At 51.2% G+C, this 13,951-nt stretch overlaps 1 protein-coding gene across 2 annotated transcripts in view; it reads left to right on the top strand.

Annotated features, from left to right (window-relative positions):
- FRMD4A (FERM domain containing 4A) overlaps nucleotides 1-13,951 on the top strand; it is a 215,167-nt gene that overhangs the window by 152,345 nt on the left and 48,871 nt on the right. For both annotated transcript variants that reach the window (XM_030323364.1, XM_032593827.1), the window contains exons 13-14: nucleotides 3,982-4,120; nucleotides 10,355-10,496. In XM_030323364.1, coding sequence (XP_030179224.1) covers nucleotides 3,982-4,120; nucleotides 10,355-10,496 — 281 coding nt within the window. The remainder of the gene's footprint in view (nucleotides 1-3,981; nucleotides 4,121-10,354; nucleotides 10,497-13,951) is intronic.

Raw genomic sequence — 13,951 nt, 5'->3', positions numbered from 1 at the left:
CTGTGTCTGAAAAGAGTGAACCGAATGTTGCCACAATGGGTCCCATGCAGAGAGGGGCTGTCCGACAGGACGAAAACTAGGGACTGGGTCACCTAAGGGGCTGTGCACACTGTCCGTGCCTGTCCTCTGTTGGGAATTTTGCTAACTCACGCACCTCGGACACATCTGTGCGTGTGTGTTTTCCCTGTCTGTCACCCTGTCCGTGATACAATACTAAATTCCCCTCCCTTTCCTAAGGCCCAAGATAAAGCAAAGGGTCCAAACCTCACACATAATTATCATGGGCTTTTAGCCTGTTTCAGACATTCTGGGCTACAGAAAGAGGTCCTTGGCCCTGAGGCAGTGTCCAGAAAGGTTAGCACGGCTGGGGAGAAAGGCAAGAGAACTGGGTATTTCTTGTTTATGGGCAGGCACTGTTCTAAAGACTTGGACACATTATCTCGTAGTGTCCTCATTGTAAACCCGGGAAATGGGTATTGCTAGTTTCCTGTTGTACCTGTGGTAAACTGAGGCACAAAAGAAACAAAATAACCTGGTCCAGGTTACAAAAAGCCGGTAAGTGGTGGAGGAAGGACTTGAACCCGGGGAGTCTGGCTCTAAGACTCCCAGGCGTTACCACTCCGCTCTGTACAAAATACTAGCAATTGAGTGCTGAATGGCACAGGCCCTAAATACTGAGAGTGGCGAAGCCAGCCTGGTCAGGAGAGGTTCTGAGCTGAACCTCTCAGGTTCTTAAGAGAGAGGAGGGAAGGGAGGCATTGGAAGCAGGAGTGTGATCACCTGTCCCGGAGAGAAACAGCCGTCCTCCACCCTAGAGGCAGGCAGGGAGGGGGTGGCCAGGGAGGTGTCTACGCTGATGTCAGAGTTGGAAACCCAAGCTGACTGCAGCTTTAAGGACCCCTTTTCCAGATGGACACCGGTGCAAACCTAGGGGATTGCCGTGGGTTGTTAGCTACTGGGTTTCATGGCAGAGCCAAGGCTCTCAGCCGCCTCCTGCCTCCTAGGACAGCAGATGGTCTTCCCAGGGCCCACAGGGCACTCCTTCTCTTAAATGCCTCGCCCGCTGCTGTTGCCACAGGTATTTGGAGCAGGGAACAGGAGTCTGATGGACTCTGCGTTGAGGCGGTCGCAGCCAGGAAGGGAGCCAGAGGTGAAGGGTTGGGATGGCAAGTAAGGAAAAGAGTCCTGCGGTGAAGAGGGTGGGGCCCAGACAGGGACCGGGAATCACCGCAGGCAGAGGGCGCGTCCTGAGTCGATGGGCCCAGCGTGGACCACAGAAGAGGACGCATGACGTGAGCTCCCGGACACGCACCCCCAGCTCGATACCCACGTTGGTTCTCTGGTTCTTGGCAAATACTCCGTTTCTAAGGTTTAGGCAAAACAGAAAAGTCGGTGTGGTGGGAAGAGCCTGAAGGGAGAGATGCGGAGAAGAGATACGTTAATAACGGAGCAGGAGAAAACTCCGGGTCTGATGCGCTCTTTGTACAGCACCTCCCAGACCTGGCGAGCCTCCTGGACCCTGCCTCCCCTGCCTTCCCTGAAACACACGAGCATTTGGCCCCTGCGACTCTCGTGCTTGCACTCAGGCATGCCTCCAGTCCCTCGTCCTTTCTAACTCCGCTTTCCTGGGAGAAAGGATCGTACTGGGTCCCAGGAGCAGCCACTGGCATAGAAGCCGAAGTGGAAGGTTCCCATCATGGTTTCTTCTTATTTCTACAGGGATCTGTGGGGCATTCCTCCCCACTCTGCCACCAGCTCCTTTTCCGTGATGGGAGCAGCTCTAAATTGTCTTGCAGGGAAAATCTTCCAAATTAGACACCTTAAACTTGAGATCACGCTTTTTTCTTATGTTCACGTGGGGAACCCCAGGCCCCACCCCAGCACCTTGCCTTGCACACACCCACCCACACACGTGCATGCAGACACATGTTCCCAGATTTCATTTGCCAAACCATCTGCCTAAGGGACACACTTCACTGAAAGCATCCTGTAACCCCTTTTTTTTTTTTCCTCCCTACACCATTGATGTGAATTCCTTTGGGACCCATGTTTCCCACTTTTATTTTGTTTTGGTTTGGTTCTTTTAGTGTTTATTTTGAGAGAGAAAGAGAGCGCAGGGGAGGGGCAGGGAGAGAGAGGGACAGAGGATCCAAAACTGGCTCTGTGTTGACAGCAGAGAGCCTGGTGGGGGGACTCGAACTTACGAACCGTGAGATCATGACCTGAGCCCAAATTGGACGCTTAACCGACTAAGCCATCCATGCGCCCCTCGTGTTTTATTTTTTTTTTTTTATTTTTTTTTTTTTATTTTTTTTCAACGTTTATTTATTTATTTTGGGACAGAGAGAGACAGAGCATGAACGGGGTAGGGGCAGAGAGAGAGAGGGAGACACAGAATCGGAAACAGGCTCCAGGCTCTGAGCCATCAGCCCAGAGCCTGACGCGGGGCTCGAACTCACGGACCGCGAGATCGTGACCTGGCTGAAGTCGGACGCCCAACCGACTGCACCACCCAGGCGCCCCTCGTGTTTTATTTTTAAAGTCTAATTGCCTCTGTCTACTCCATACACAGATAGGCCCTATCTCGTACGTAAACGTTTGTGGAGGGGGGGGTAGTGGAGGAGATTGGCTCGACTCCATTCTGCCTTCCCTCTCCTGATTCTGTATACCCTGTCTGCCCTGTGAATAAATTTGAGATTGATAACCACTATCTCAAGGAACACGGAGTTAGAGCAGTGTAAGAAGTCTGGACTCCTTCGGGACTTCCCACAGGCTGTGGCCTGTGGTGGTGGTGATTAGAACAGAATTGACTTATCCTTCACCATAGGCAGCATTGCCGGCTGTTTACTAAAGGACATTGTCAAAGGCTCCTCCTGTTCCTGAAGTTTGTCTTGGCCCAATGCCAAGAGCTGAAGCTCAAAAAGGACCATCCAGTGACCTAGAATGACCCATCTTATCCCAGACAAGACAGAAGCTTGAGTGGATTCTGAACCCTAAGGAGCCAGTAAATCAAAAGATTAGCATTATTCGTGATAGCCCAAATATGGACATAACCTAAGTGTTCATTGAGGGATGAAAGGATACAGAAATTGTGGTGTGTGTATAAATACAACGGAATATTATTCAGCCACGGGAAAGAATGGAGCCCTGCCATTTGCAACAATGTGGATCTACCTGGAGGACATGATGTTCAAGTGAAATAAGCCAGACACAGAAAGGAAAGAACTGGGTGGTCTCACGAATATGTGGAATCCCAAAAGTCAAATAGTAGGGGCTCCTGGGTGGCTCAGTGGGATGAATGTCCCACTTGAGCTCAGGTCCTGATCTCACGGTTCGTGAGTTCGAGCCCTTTGTCAGGCTCGCTGCTATCCGTGCAGAGCCCGCTTCGGATCCTCTGTCCTCTCTCTTCTCTGCTTTACCCCTGCTCATGCTCTCTCTCTCTCAAACATGAATAAACATTAAAAAAAAAAAAAGTGGAAGCATAGACTGGAAGGGTGGTTACCTGGGCCAGGGAAGGGAGGAAGTAGGGAGTGTCGGTCAGAGGTACAAAGCTGCAGTTGGGTAGGACGAATAAGCCTACAGATCGAAAGTAGAGCACGAGGACTGTAGTTAATGATGTGCACTGAATATTGGATGTGAGCTAAGAGTAGATCTCCAGTGCTCTTGTGACACAACTATGTGAAGAATGATCATTAGCTTGACCGTAGGAATCATTTCACTGTGTATATCAAATCCTGTTGTACACCTTATATATATACAATTTTGATTACATTGAAAAGCTGGACTTTGCTATGTAGTTTCCTAAGTGTGTGTGTGTGTGTGTGTGTGTGTGTGTGTACGTACATGCTGGCATGTGTGTTCATATGTCCCCTTTATGCCAGGGCGTTTAGTTCCCACGGGGTTCTTGGTAAAAGCTGTCGACGGATCAGCGGAGTCCCTCATCATAAACATGCCTGAACCTTCTGATTCTTGCTGTCACAGGGCTTCGGTGACCAGGAGGACATTTGGACACAGTGGCATCGCGGTACATACGTGGTATGCATGTCCAGCATTGATCAAGTCCATCTGGGCTATGGCCATTAGCCAGCACCAGTTCTATCTGGACAGAAAGCAGAGTAAGGTAAGTCAGGGACTGGGAGGCACTTTGCAAAGACCAGGCCTTTCTACCAAGAGGGAAGCTTGCCTGAGGGTTGCACTAGGGCCTGAGTCTGGGTCTCCTAATTTAGGGCTCAGGAATTCGACGGGTGGGGGCGGCACCGTGTCCCCCGCCCCGAGAGGTGCACAGGTACAGACCTGCCTTGCGGAGTTACAGGAGGGAGGAAAGAGACAGGCTCTTCCAGAGGGTACGTCCCGTGCCGTGGTCAGGGGCTCTGGCCCTTTACTGCAGCCAGGTAGGGCCCTTTTGAGGAATTCCAAGCGTGCTTTCGAACTTCAGAAACCTCTCCTAGGAACGAGCTGTCAAGCCCTTTATGGTGTTTCAACAGTGGCATATTGTTTCCTTTTTGAGAGAGAGAGAAAAAAAAAAGCAACCCGTTTGCAATTAATAGACACCATCTAACTGTTTAGGATAATTGCTGTGAAAACCCTCCAGGCTTTTCCAACTGCCAGTTCCTTTAAAAAAAAAAAAAAAAAAAAAAAACTGGAAACATTTAAAAAAAAAACAACCACCCAGCCATTTCCCTAAAGTAGACCTAGAGCCTCAGGCCTTGGTAAACAGCCATCCTCCGAGGGAGGTTTGACCCAGCCCCAGTGCGGACGGACACACAGGTGCATTTTCTGGCGGGTGGGAGAGTGACGTCTCCTTGGTTCACACACAGCTTCTATCAACACTCGGCCCCCTCTTCCTCTACCGCCTCTGCCTGCCATGCTGCCTTGCCTTCCCTCCACAAGCCATTCTCCTTCATTAGCCCTCTGGTCAAGAGCCCCATCTAGACGGGTCTTGCCCCTTTCCAGAACCCTGCTGGCTTGGCAGAGGCGATGCAGAACTACCGAGGGAGATCCAGCCTTGGCCCCTGGGACGTTTTGTCCCATCATGTGGGTCCTCCGTGGGTGTGGAGGTGGCCGGACTCTGGCCTTACTGGGCCCAAGATTCAGCAGATCGGAGCCCTCTTGGATCCTGACGGCTTCCTCTTGTCTTACTTCCTGTCTGGGTGGCGTTGTTCTTTCCCTGGCGTGGGCGGAGGAGTAGCCGGAGAGACCTGGGGCCAAGTGGGAGGGAGGAGAAAGATAGTAAGAAAATAGGAGAAAAGGAAACAATCTCTCAGCTCATAAATCAGTTTCAAATCAGGGCCCTTCCTGCCAGGCTGTCACTGTGTCCATAACACGTTTTTCTCCTCTGCGAAGTCTTCCTGACCCCTTTTTTGGTCATTTTCTGGGATGAATGGGCACAGAGTAGAGTGTTTTTTGTTGTTGTTAGGCATAATGGGAGCATTCCACAGCTTTCCTGGTGATGATGGACATTGGCACAGGGATTTGAAGCCCAATTAGATCAAAAGAAACCGGGCCAAAGCATTTTGACTCATGCTTTAGCTTGAGACAGTGGGTGGGTGTCCGCATTATGCCCTCTGGTTGCAAGAGTTAGAGGTCAGAACCTTAAAACATTGATTTCCATCCTCTGCGTTGTTCGGGAATGGGTGGTGAGGGGTGGAGACCTTGGCAACCCTCCTGAACCCCACCACTGATGCCTCTTGGGGGCAGACCCCCCACACACACCAGTGGCACAATTTTGAAAGGAGAAAAGACAAAGTGTATTTCACCCTGAGGTTAGTACATTAGCTGTTTGAGCTGTTCTACCCTGTGCTGGTTTTTTGCATTGAGGGTCTCTTGAGTAACTCAAGAAGCAGGTTCTTTTTTTTTTTTTTTTCTTTTTTCTTTTTTTAATGTTTATTTATTTTGAGAGAGAGGGAGTGCACACCTGAGCAGGGAAGGGGCAGAGAGAGAATCCCAAGCAGGCTCTGCACAGTCAGTACAGAACCCGGCATGGGGCTCGATCCCCCGAATGGAGAGATCATGACCTGAGCTGAAATCAAGAGTCAGACGCTTAAACAACTGAACCCCCCCCACCTCCACGAGGTGCCCCAAGAGGCCGGTTCTTAGGGTTCTTCATTCCCCCTGTCAAAGATGGTCTTCCTCTGCAGTTGGAGAAGACTTCTTTGCCAGGCTAACAGGTCAGCCCTCTGAAGCAACAAGTAAACTGGGAAAAGTTAGTCTCAAAGTTCACTTATCAGCAGCAAGTATCCTTTGAAAGGCCAAACCAGGTGCCCACGCAATAGGGGAATTTCAGCTGTCCATCTCAGTGACCCCTGGGGGACGGAAGGAAGTACACGTTGGCCCGGGAGCGGGAGAACTTTCCCCCCAGTCAGCTCTGGAGGAACCAAGTCCTCAACCCACAGTGGCAGGTGAAGAATAAACTCCACAAGGAGGTCCAGGGACTCCATTTCCAGATCTCTGACCCTAGGCAAGTGTCTCACTGTACCTGCTTTGCCTCCCCGATGAGAGAACAAGGAAGGAAATTACTCACGGAAATTATTGATTGGCCCCATGACACAATGTGTGTGAAACCGCTTTTGGAATCAGTATTTTTATCATTATCATCGTTAATCCAACACAGTATCCCCTGGCCAACACTTGTGTAAAGGTTAAATTCTCTAAAAGTTTCCCAGATTAAATCAGAGATGATAAAATTCCCCTCCGGAATTACACCACCTTTCGTTTCTGGAATGCCGTTCTCTGTACAAGGGTGATGTGATGCGTCTCCGGTGGGCAGAACGATCTCCGGTGAGTGACGGCTGACACGCCTGGGACGAGTTTCCAAATATTTCTGAGCAGCCCGTGTTGGCTGGCACGCTGGCCATTGCTTCACACCCTAGTGAGTCGGGCCAGGCCAGCCAATCCTTTCTCCGAAGTGCTTCTGCAAAGCCCAGGCCTCCCAAGTGATGCTTATCAGCCCCGGAGACAAGTGTGGTCTAGTGGTTTGAGTCAGCAGGGGAGGGTGGCCAAGAAGTCTCCGGTTCTTCCCTGGTGCTGGTATTTTCTTCTTTCAGGATCCTTGTGCAAATCATGTAAGAACATCTCTCGCACGTGCCCACACACACGTGCTCCCTCTATCTCCAGAGACGGAGCAGAAAGAGCCCATGTTGCTTGGTTTCGTGCGGCTCATTCAGAATGAGAGGCTGTACAGGGACCAGCCACACCTGGTAACTTCTGTGTGCCGACCCCCAAGATGAGGAATGTTGTCCTTTCTGGATCCTGGCAACCTCTGAAGCCCAGAGCTGAGGACTGTCTTGTAGATATCAGAGGAAGATACTTGAAAGTTCAGATTGTGGAGCGTAAACATTAGACCCTATGCCTCTGAACTCCAAGCAGGGACTCGTCAAGTGGCCCTCTAGTCCAGACATGGTTCCTCCTCCTCAGTCATTGGGTTTTGTTTTTTTCTTTTTTTTTTTTCTTTTTTTTTTAACATTAAAAAAAATTTTTTTTTGACGTTTATTTATTTTTGAGACAGAGAGAGACAGAGCATGAAGAGGGGAGGAGCAGAGAGAGAGAGGGAGACACAGAATCCGAAACAGGCTCCAGGCTCTGGCCAGCACAGAGCCTGATGCGGGGCTTGAACTCACAGACCTTGAGATCATGACCCGAACCGAAGTCGGACGCTTAACCAACCGAGCCACCCAGGCGCCCCAACATTTATTTATTTTTGAGACAGGGAGAGACAGCATGAACGGGGGAGGGTCAGAGAGACAGGGAGACACAGAATCTGAAACAGGCTACAGGCTCCAGGCTCTGAGCGGTCAGCACAGAGCCCCACGCGGGGCTCGAACTCACGGACCGCGAGATCATGACCTGAGCCGAAGTCGGATGCTTAACCGACTGAGCCACCCAGGTGCCCCAAGAGTTTTGTTTTTTTTCTAATCTGTCCTCTGTTCTTCATTCCATCTAGATCAAAAGCAGGGTGAAAGCTTGGTAGGGGACCATTAAACCTCGCTCGTGGGATATCAGTAATAAAACTTGGTGGGGCAAGGCCCCCAAAGTAGGATGTCCAGAATTTTGGAGGCTCTTCTGGGATGTCCTAAAGACTTGACTTTGCCAGAATACAATCTCCCAATCCGTACTCATTCCTCTTAGTGTGTGCTCTCTCCACTGGGTCTGTTGAGTCATTGTGATATTTCCATTCAGAGAGAAGCCAATAATTTCCTAAAGCTTCTAAGAATCTGATCTCCCTTGGGAAAGGATATCTGTTGCTCCCTTTTCCATATTTTGGTTTTTGCCTCTGACACTGATCAGTGGCAGGATTGGAAGTGGGTGGGGATAGGTCTGGCATGTGGTTAATGAGATCCCCCAAATCCCAGGTTGAGCCATCGATCTCCCCTCATTTAGCAAATTGCCTCCAGGTCATGATTTGTATCCCATTCCTATTTCCATTCCAGTGGCCTTTATGTGTATTATCTAATTGAGTCCTTATCACAACTCCACCACATGGGTTTTAAGAGCTTCATTTTATAAACAGGGATCTGAGCCTCAGCCAGGTTGAAGATCCTGGTCAAACAATGGTTACCTGGCCAGGGCCAAGATTCCAGTCCAGATCTTTCTGACTTGAGACTCTGGGCCCCTTCGCATCATGCTGAGTTGGTCCGCGTCTCCGTGAGTCATTACATAACTGCAAGCGTCCTCGGCTCTTTTTATTAAAGCGTGGGCGTTCGTGGAGAGGGCTGCTAAAGACGGCGATGGGTGTGCTTCCTCGGCTTGCTCAGAGGGTAAAGCTCAACCAAATACACCCTGTGGACATGCCTGCCTTGTCCATGTGAAGTGAAAGGTGCTTCCTGCTTCTGCTGCAAGCCGGAGCACTGCAGGGTCCTGGTGGCCGCGATTAGGTCATCAGCAAGGAGGCCCTGACCTGAGGGAGGTGGCCTGGTTCTGAATGCGGGGACAAGAGTTGAGGTCAGAAAGGAGACCTCAGTCAAGGAAGGACCGATGGGATGATGCTTCATAGCTGGCAAACAGCAAGACTCCTGCGTTTCCTTGGTCCCTCAGACTCTCCTCTTCTAACAAGAGGAAAGCGCTCAGCTCTCGGAAGGCACGGACGTCAGCGTCCGCATCAGTGTGGAGGCCAGAGGAAGGGCGAAGGCACGGGGTGATAGCCTTTGCTGGACAGCTCAGGGGACTCGGGTAGAGAATGTCAATAAGGAAGAATGGATGATGTCTACCGACCCCTCCACGGCCCCCACTTCTGCCTCTGCTGGCTTCTCCTGTTGGGGGACAGACTTGGTCTCACACGGAGGGGGTGGTTGGGCAAATGCACGTTAAGTGACCGAAAAACCAAGTTCCAGACCGAGTTCGAAAACCATCGGCTTACGTGCTGTAGCCGACGGCCGTGGAAAGAAACCTCAGCACACGTATGGGTTCTCCCAGCATTGATACTGTTTTTGTTAGGCTCATGCTGTGAGTAAAGCATGTTGCCTGACGTACTATCACAACAACTGATTTCCTGAAGAAGGAAAAAAAAAGATCAAACACGTGTAGAAAATGCACACCCCATTTTCACTGACCGCAGGCAGTAGCTAAAAAAGGCAGTTTAAATGAAAAACAGTTACTTTTAGGAATGTAATTATGATTACAGACTTCTCTTCTAATTATTCCAACCTGTTACATTCAGCCAAGTCGGGCCATTAGCACAGTGGAGTGGAGCGTTAACTAAAATCTAGACTTTGGAGAGGAGAGTTAGGTATCTCGTGGTTCGTGGGTTCGAGCCCCGCGTCGGGCTCTGTGCCGACAGCTCGGAGCCCGGAGCCTGCTTCCGATTCTGTGTCTCCCTCTCTCTCTGCCCCTCCCCTGCTCACGCTTTGTCTCACTCTGTTTCTCAAAAATAAATGTAAAAAGGAATTTTTTTTAAATAAACACAGAATGAAGTCAGTACTCTTTTATCGAGAGCTGGGTTCCAGGGCACGGCCTCAGGCAGCCTTCACGTGCCTGCTGTCCTTTGCCCCTAACAGAACCTACAAAGGCAGGAGGTGTTCGTCCCATTGTATAAGCTGGGAATAAAGAGGTTTGGTGAGATTAAGGAACGTTCCCCGCACAGGGTCTGTGTGGCGTCAAAGCCCCTGCAGTAGGCACTGCACGGCACAGCCCGTGGAAGACAGAGCTTGGGAAACGTTATCCCTCGTGTGCGCTCTAGAGCCACCTCACGTGGGGAGCGTCAGTGGTCGGGGATGGGGCCGAGGAACACAAACGTTAAGAATGCTGGAAGCCAGGAAACGAGTCCCTGTGCTACCTTTCGGGACCCGAAGCCGGCGAGCAGTAGCCATTCTCCACCAGAGGTGAATGCCTCTTCACAGCCCGGTTGTCTTTTCCATTCTAGTCTAAAATCCATGCCGCGCGCAGCCTGAGCGAGATCGCCATCGACCTGACCGAGACCGGCACGCTGAAGACCTCCAAGCTGGCCAACATGGGGAGCAAAGGGAAGATCATCAGCGGCAGCAGCGGCAGCCTCCTGTCATCAGGTACGGCAGGGCCTCGCGGGGAGCGTGGAGGAGGCTCGCCCAAGCGCGGCGCCCAGCCCAGCGAGGCTCCGGGCAAGGCCGGCCAGTGGCAGCCGCGGAGGAGGCAGCTTGGCAGGCTCCCCGGGAGCTGGCTCCGGTTGTGAGACCGAGGTTTTGAGCCAAACGGGAATCTGAGAAAACCGCCCAGAGTGCCAGAGGGTGGGGGGAGATCCGAAGCAGCAGAACCAGGCAGCGTGGGAAGGACTGTCGGCCGCAGAAGCCTCTTGGGCACCCTCCAGAGCCTTCTGAATGCCGATGGCCAACGGTCAGGAGTGTCAAGTCCAAGGACGGGGTGGGGCGCGCTTGTGTGCCCTTAAAGGAGAATTCTACCAAGGAGGGGGGCTGAAGGCAGGCTGGTGGTGCTGAGCGACCCTCCGTCCTGCTCTCAGGCGAACTCCTCAGGACTCTGGAAGGCCAGAAACTCCAGGCCTTCGGAGAGTCTTGCTGTCACAGAATGCCACGTAGTGTCGAGCACCTTTTGCAACTGAGAGTCCCAGGGTCTGATTCCAAGTGTGTTTCTAAGAGCCCTGGGCAAGTCATTTTGTCATTGGATGCGAGAGGGACAGACTGGCTCTGCGTGTGAATTCGGACCGGCTGATGGCCAGAGTAGGGACGCCGTTGGCCACGGTGACAGGAAGAGGCGGAGGTTTGCTGAGCGCAGGAAGCGGGAGGGAGGGGGTCATTGTTCAGAGACGTTGAATGCAGGTCACTCCCCAGGCCACAGGATCAAAGCCTGATTGTTCTTGGGGACAGTGTACTCTTGCCTTGGAGCCTCGAAGGAAAGCAACAAGTCTTTCCCCTCCCTCATCCTCCAGAGTCATTTTTTCTTTCTTTCTTCCTTCCTTTTTTTTTTCCTTTAAGATTTCTTCCTGCCCTAACATTCTAGGAGTTGTCTGTAAATATTGCGTCCCTAGTGTCACCTCTGTTCTAGTGCATCTCTCTCTCTTTGATGCCCACCCCCACTGATGCTGTTTACCAAGCCCCCCCCCCGCCCCCCCCCCCCCCACTGTGCCCAGTACTGCTGTCCCTCCGTCACACTCAGCCATAACTTCTCTGCTGCTCTTGCTTCCTCGGAACCCTGCTGATGGGGACGCCAGCCGGAGCTCATGGGTTCGCAGAGGCATCCTGCCTGCCCACATCTCGGCTCCTCCCTCCATCAGCTTTGTCTAGATTCTTCTCCCCCTCGCCACAGTTCCCCTTTACTATACCTTCCCCTGTCGTTATTTCGTTGTTTGTCTTTGCACCTGGTGCTTCCAGGGTTGTAAAAGGCTGGAAGTGAAGATAGTCTCAGAGAGAAACAAATAAGAATGAGCCGTGAAAAGCGATGTCCTTCTAAGAACCAACTCCTTGGTTCACCAGGGTCTTTCCACAGCCCTAAGGACTGCACACAACAGCAGTAAGAGGAAACGGAGGAGGGCAAGAAGCTGAAGGGGTCTGGGCAGCCTCCAGGCCGGCAGAGTCCAGTCAGAGCCTCGACCCGGAGGACCAGGGGGAGGATGTGCCCCTCCCGGACCGAGAGGCCCGTTTACTGAGGGGCTGATGGAGCTTCAGCTCGGGGGCCCGCGCTGGCCAGGCCTTTCAGAGGGTTTGGGAGGGCCCAGCCACGTGTCCTCATGGCATGTGGTTTTGTGAACATAGTACGTTTTGCATTCTTTTTTTTTTTTTATCTTGAAGTGCAGTCCACGTAAGTGTTATGTTAGTTTCAGGTATGTAACGTGGCGATTTCACCATCTCTTGTGCTCACCTCAAGTGTAGCTACCAGCTGTCACCATGCAGCTCTGTTAAGGTGTCACTGACTGTATTCTCTAAGCTGTACCTTTCTTCCCTGTGACTTACTCATTCCATCCGTGGGAGCCTGTGTCTCCCACCCTCCTTGTCCCATTTCACCCTTCCCCCTCCCCTCTGACAATCACCAGTTCTCTGTATTAATGGGTCTGTTTCTTTCTTTCTTTTTTTTTGTAATGTTCATTTATTTTTGAGAGAGAGAGACAGAGCACAAGTGGGGGAGGGGCAGAGAGAGAGGGAGACACAGAATCCAAAGCAGGCTCCAGGCTCTGAGCTGTCAGCCCAGAGCCAGACGAGGGGCTCAGACTCACAGACATGAGATCATGACCTGAGCTGAAGTCAGAGGCTTAACTGACTGAGCCACCCAGGCACCCCTCAGTCTATTTCTGCTTGTTGTTTGTTTATTCGTTTGTTTGGTAGATTCCATGAAGAAGTGAAATCATACGGTATTTGTCTTTCTCTGTCTGATTTCTTTCACTTACCATAATACCCAGGTCCATCCATGTTGTTGTAAATGGCAAGATCTCATTCTTTTTTATGGCTGAGTAATATTCCATTGTGTGTGTGTCTGTTGTGTGATGTACACACACACACACACACACACACACACACACACACACACCCCACATCTTCTCTATCCATCTTATCAATCCTAAGTGTCCTCTATTAGTGGGCACCTAGGTTCTTCCACATCTCGGCTGTTGTAAATAATTGCATTATTTTCCGTAAATCCACTAAAATTATATAAGCTTCATGCCCCACAAAGCCTGGCTCTACTTCTGCCACCATAGGTTTACCATAAACCCCTCCCTGCCTCAGATTCTTCTAAATGTTTTCAGCAGTACAGCGAGGCAAATGATGATAATTTCTGAGGCCTTCAGCTTTACAGTGAAAGCTGTAAAAAATGCCGCTGTCTTGTATCTAAGAGGAGGTCCTACAAAACCTGAGACCCACATCTCACATTATGGCCACTCTCAGTCCCCTGCTGAGGGGCAAAGGGCAGAGCCATAGTCAGTCCCTGTGTTTGTGCTCTAGACCCTTCTAACCCCTGGTAAAATCCAGAGTCTCTGCTTTGAGCCTGGATTTGTCTGCCCACGGTCATCCTCATCCAGCCACAGATGAGCCCCACCCATCCCTCAGGCTTCGTGAGGTGTGCATCCCTGCTGTGGTTTCTTAGCCATTTGGAAAGCCGGGTACTGTGCGAATTTGGCACGGTTCTATCCAGAAGGACAGTGGATTCTTCCAGCTCAGTTCTTAAACTTCAACGCGCATCAGAACCACGTGGAGGGCAGTTCAAACACAGATAGCTGAGCTCCAGTCCCAGGGTGTCTGATTCTGTAGGTCGGGGGTGAGCCTGAGAATTTGTATTTTTAACAAATCCCTAAGAGATGCCGATGCGGCTGGTCTGGGGACCACACGTTGAGAGCCACTCTTCCTGCTGAAGAAGAGATAGAAGCCTGAGGTGACGGTGTGGCTTTGGAACACAGAACCCAGGTATCCCCGCTTTCGGACCTGTGTCTTGGGCCGTCTTCTCTGGCCGCTCATATCTGTGAGCCTGTGGGGGCACCATGGTGGTAACGTAACCGCAGCCACAGATCAGGTTGTGCCCGGGAGCCCCAAATCTCCTGACG

Source organism: Lynx canadensis, chromosome B4 (genome assembly GCF_007474595.2).
Source record: "Lynx canadensis isolate LIC74 chromosome B4, mLynCan4.pri.v2, whole genome shotgun sequence".
In the NCBI taxonomy this organism is placed as follows: Eukaryota; Metazoa; Chordata; class Mammalia; order Carnivora; family Felidae; genus Lynx; species Lynx canadensis.
This window is presented reverse-complemented; position numbering and strand designations above follow the sequence as displayed.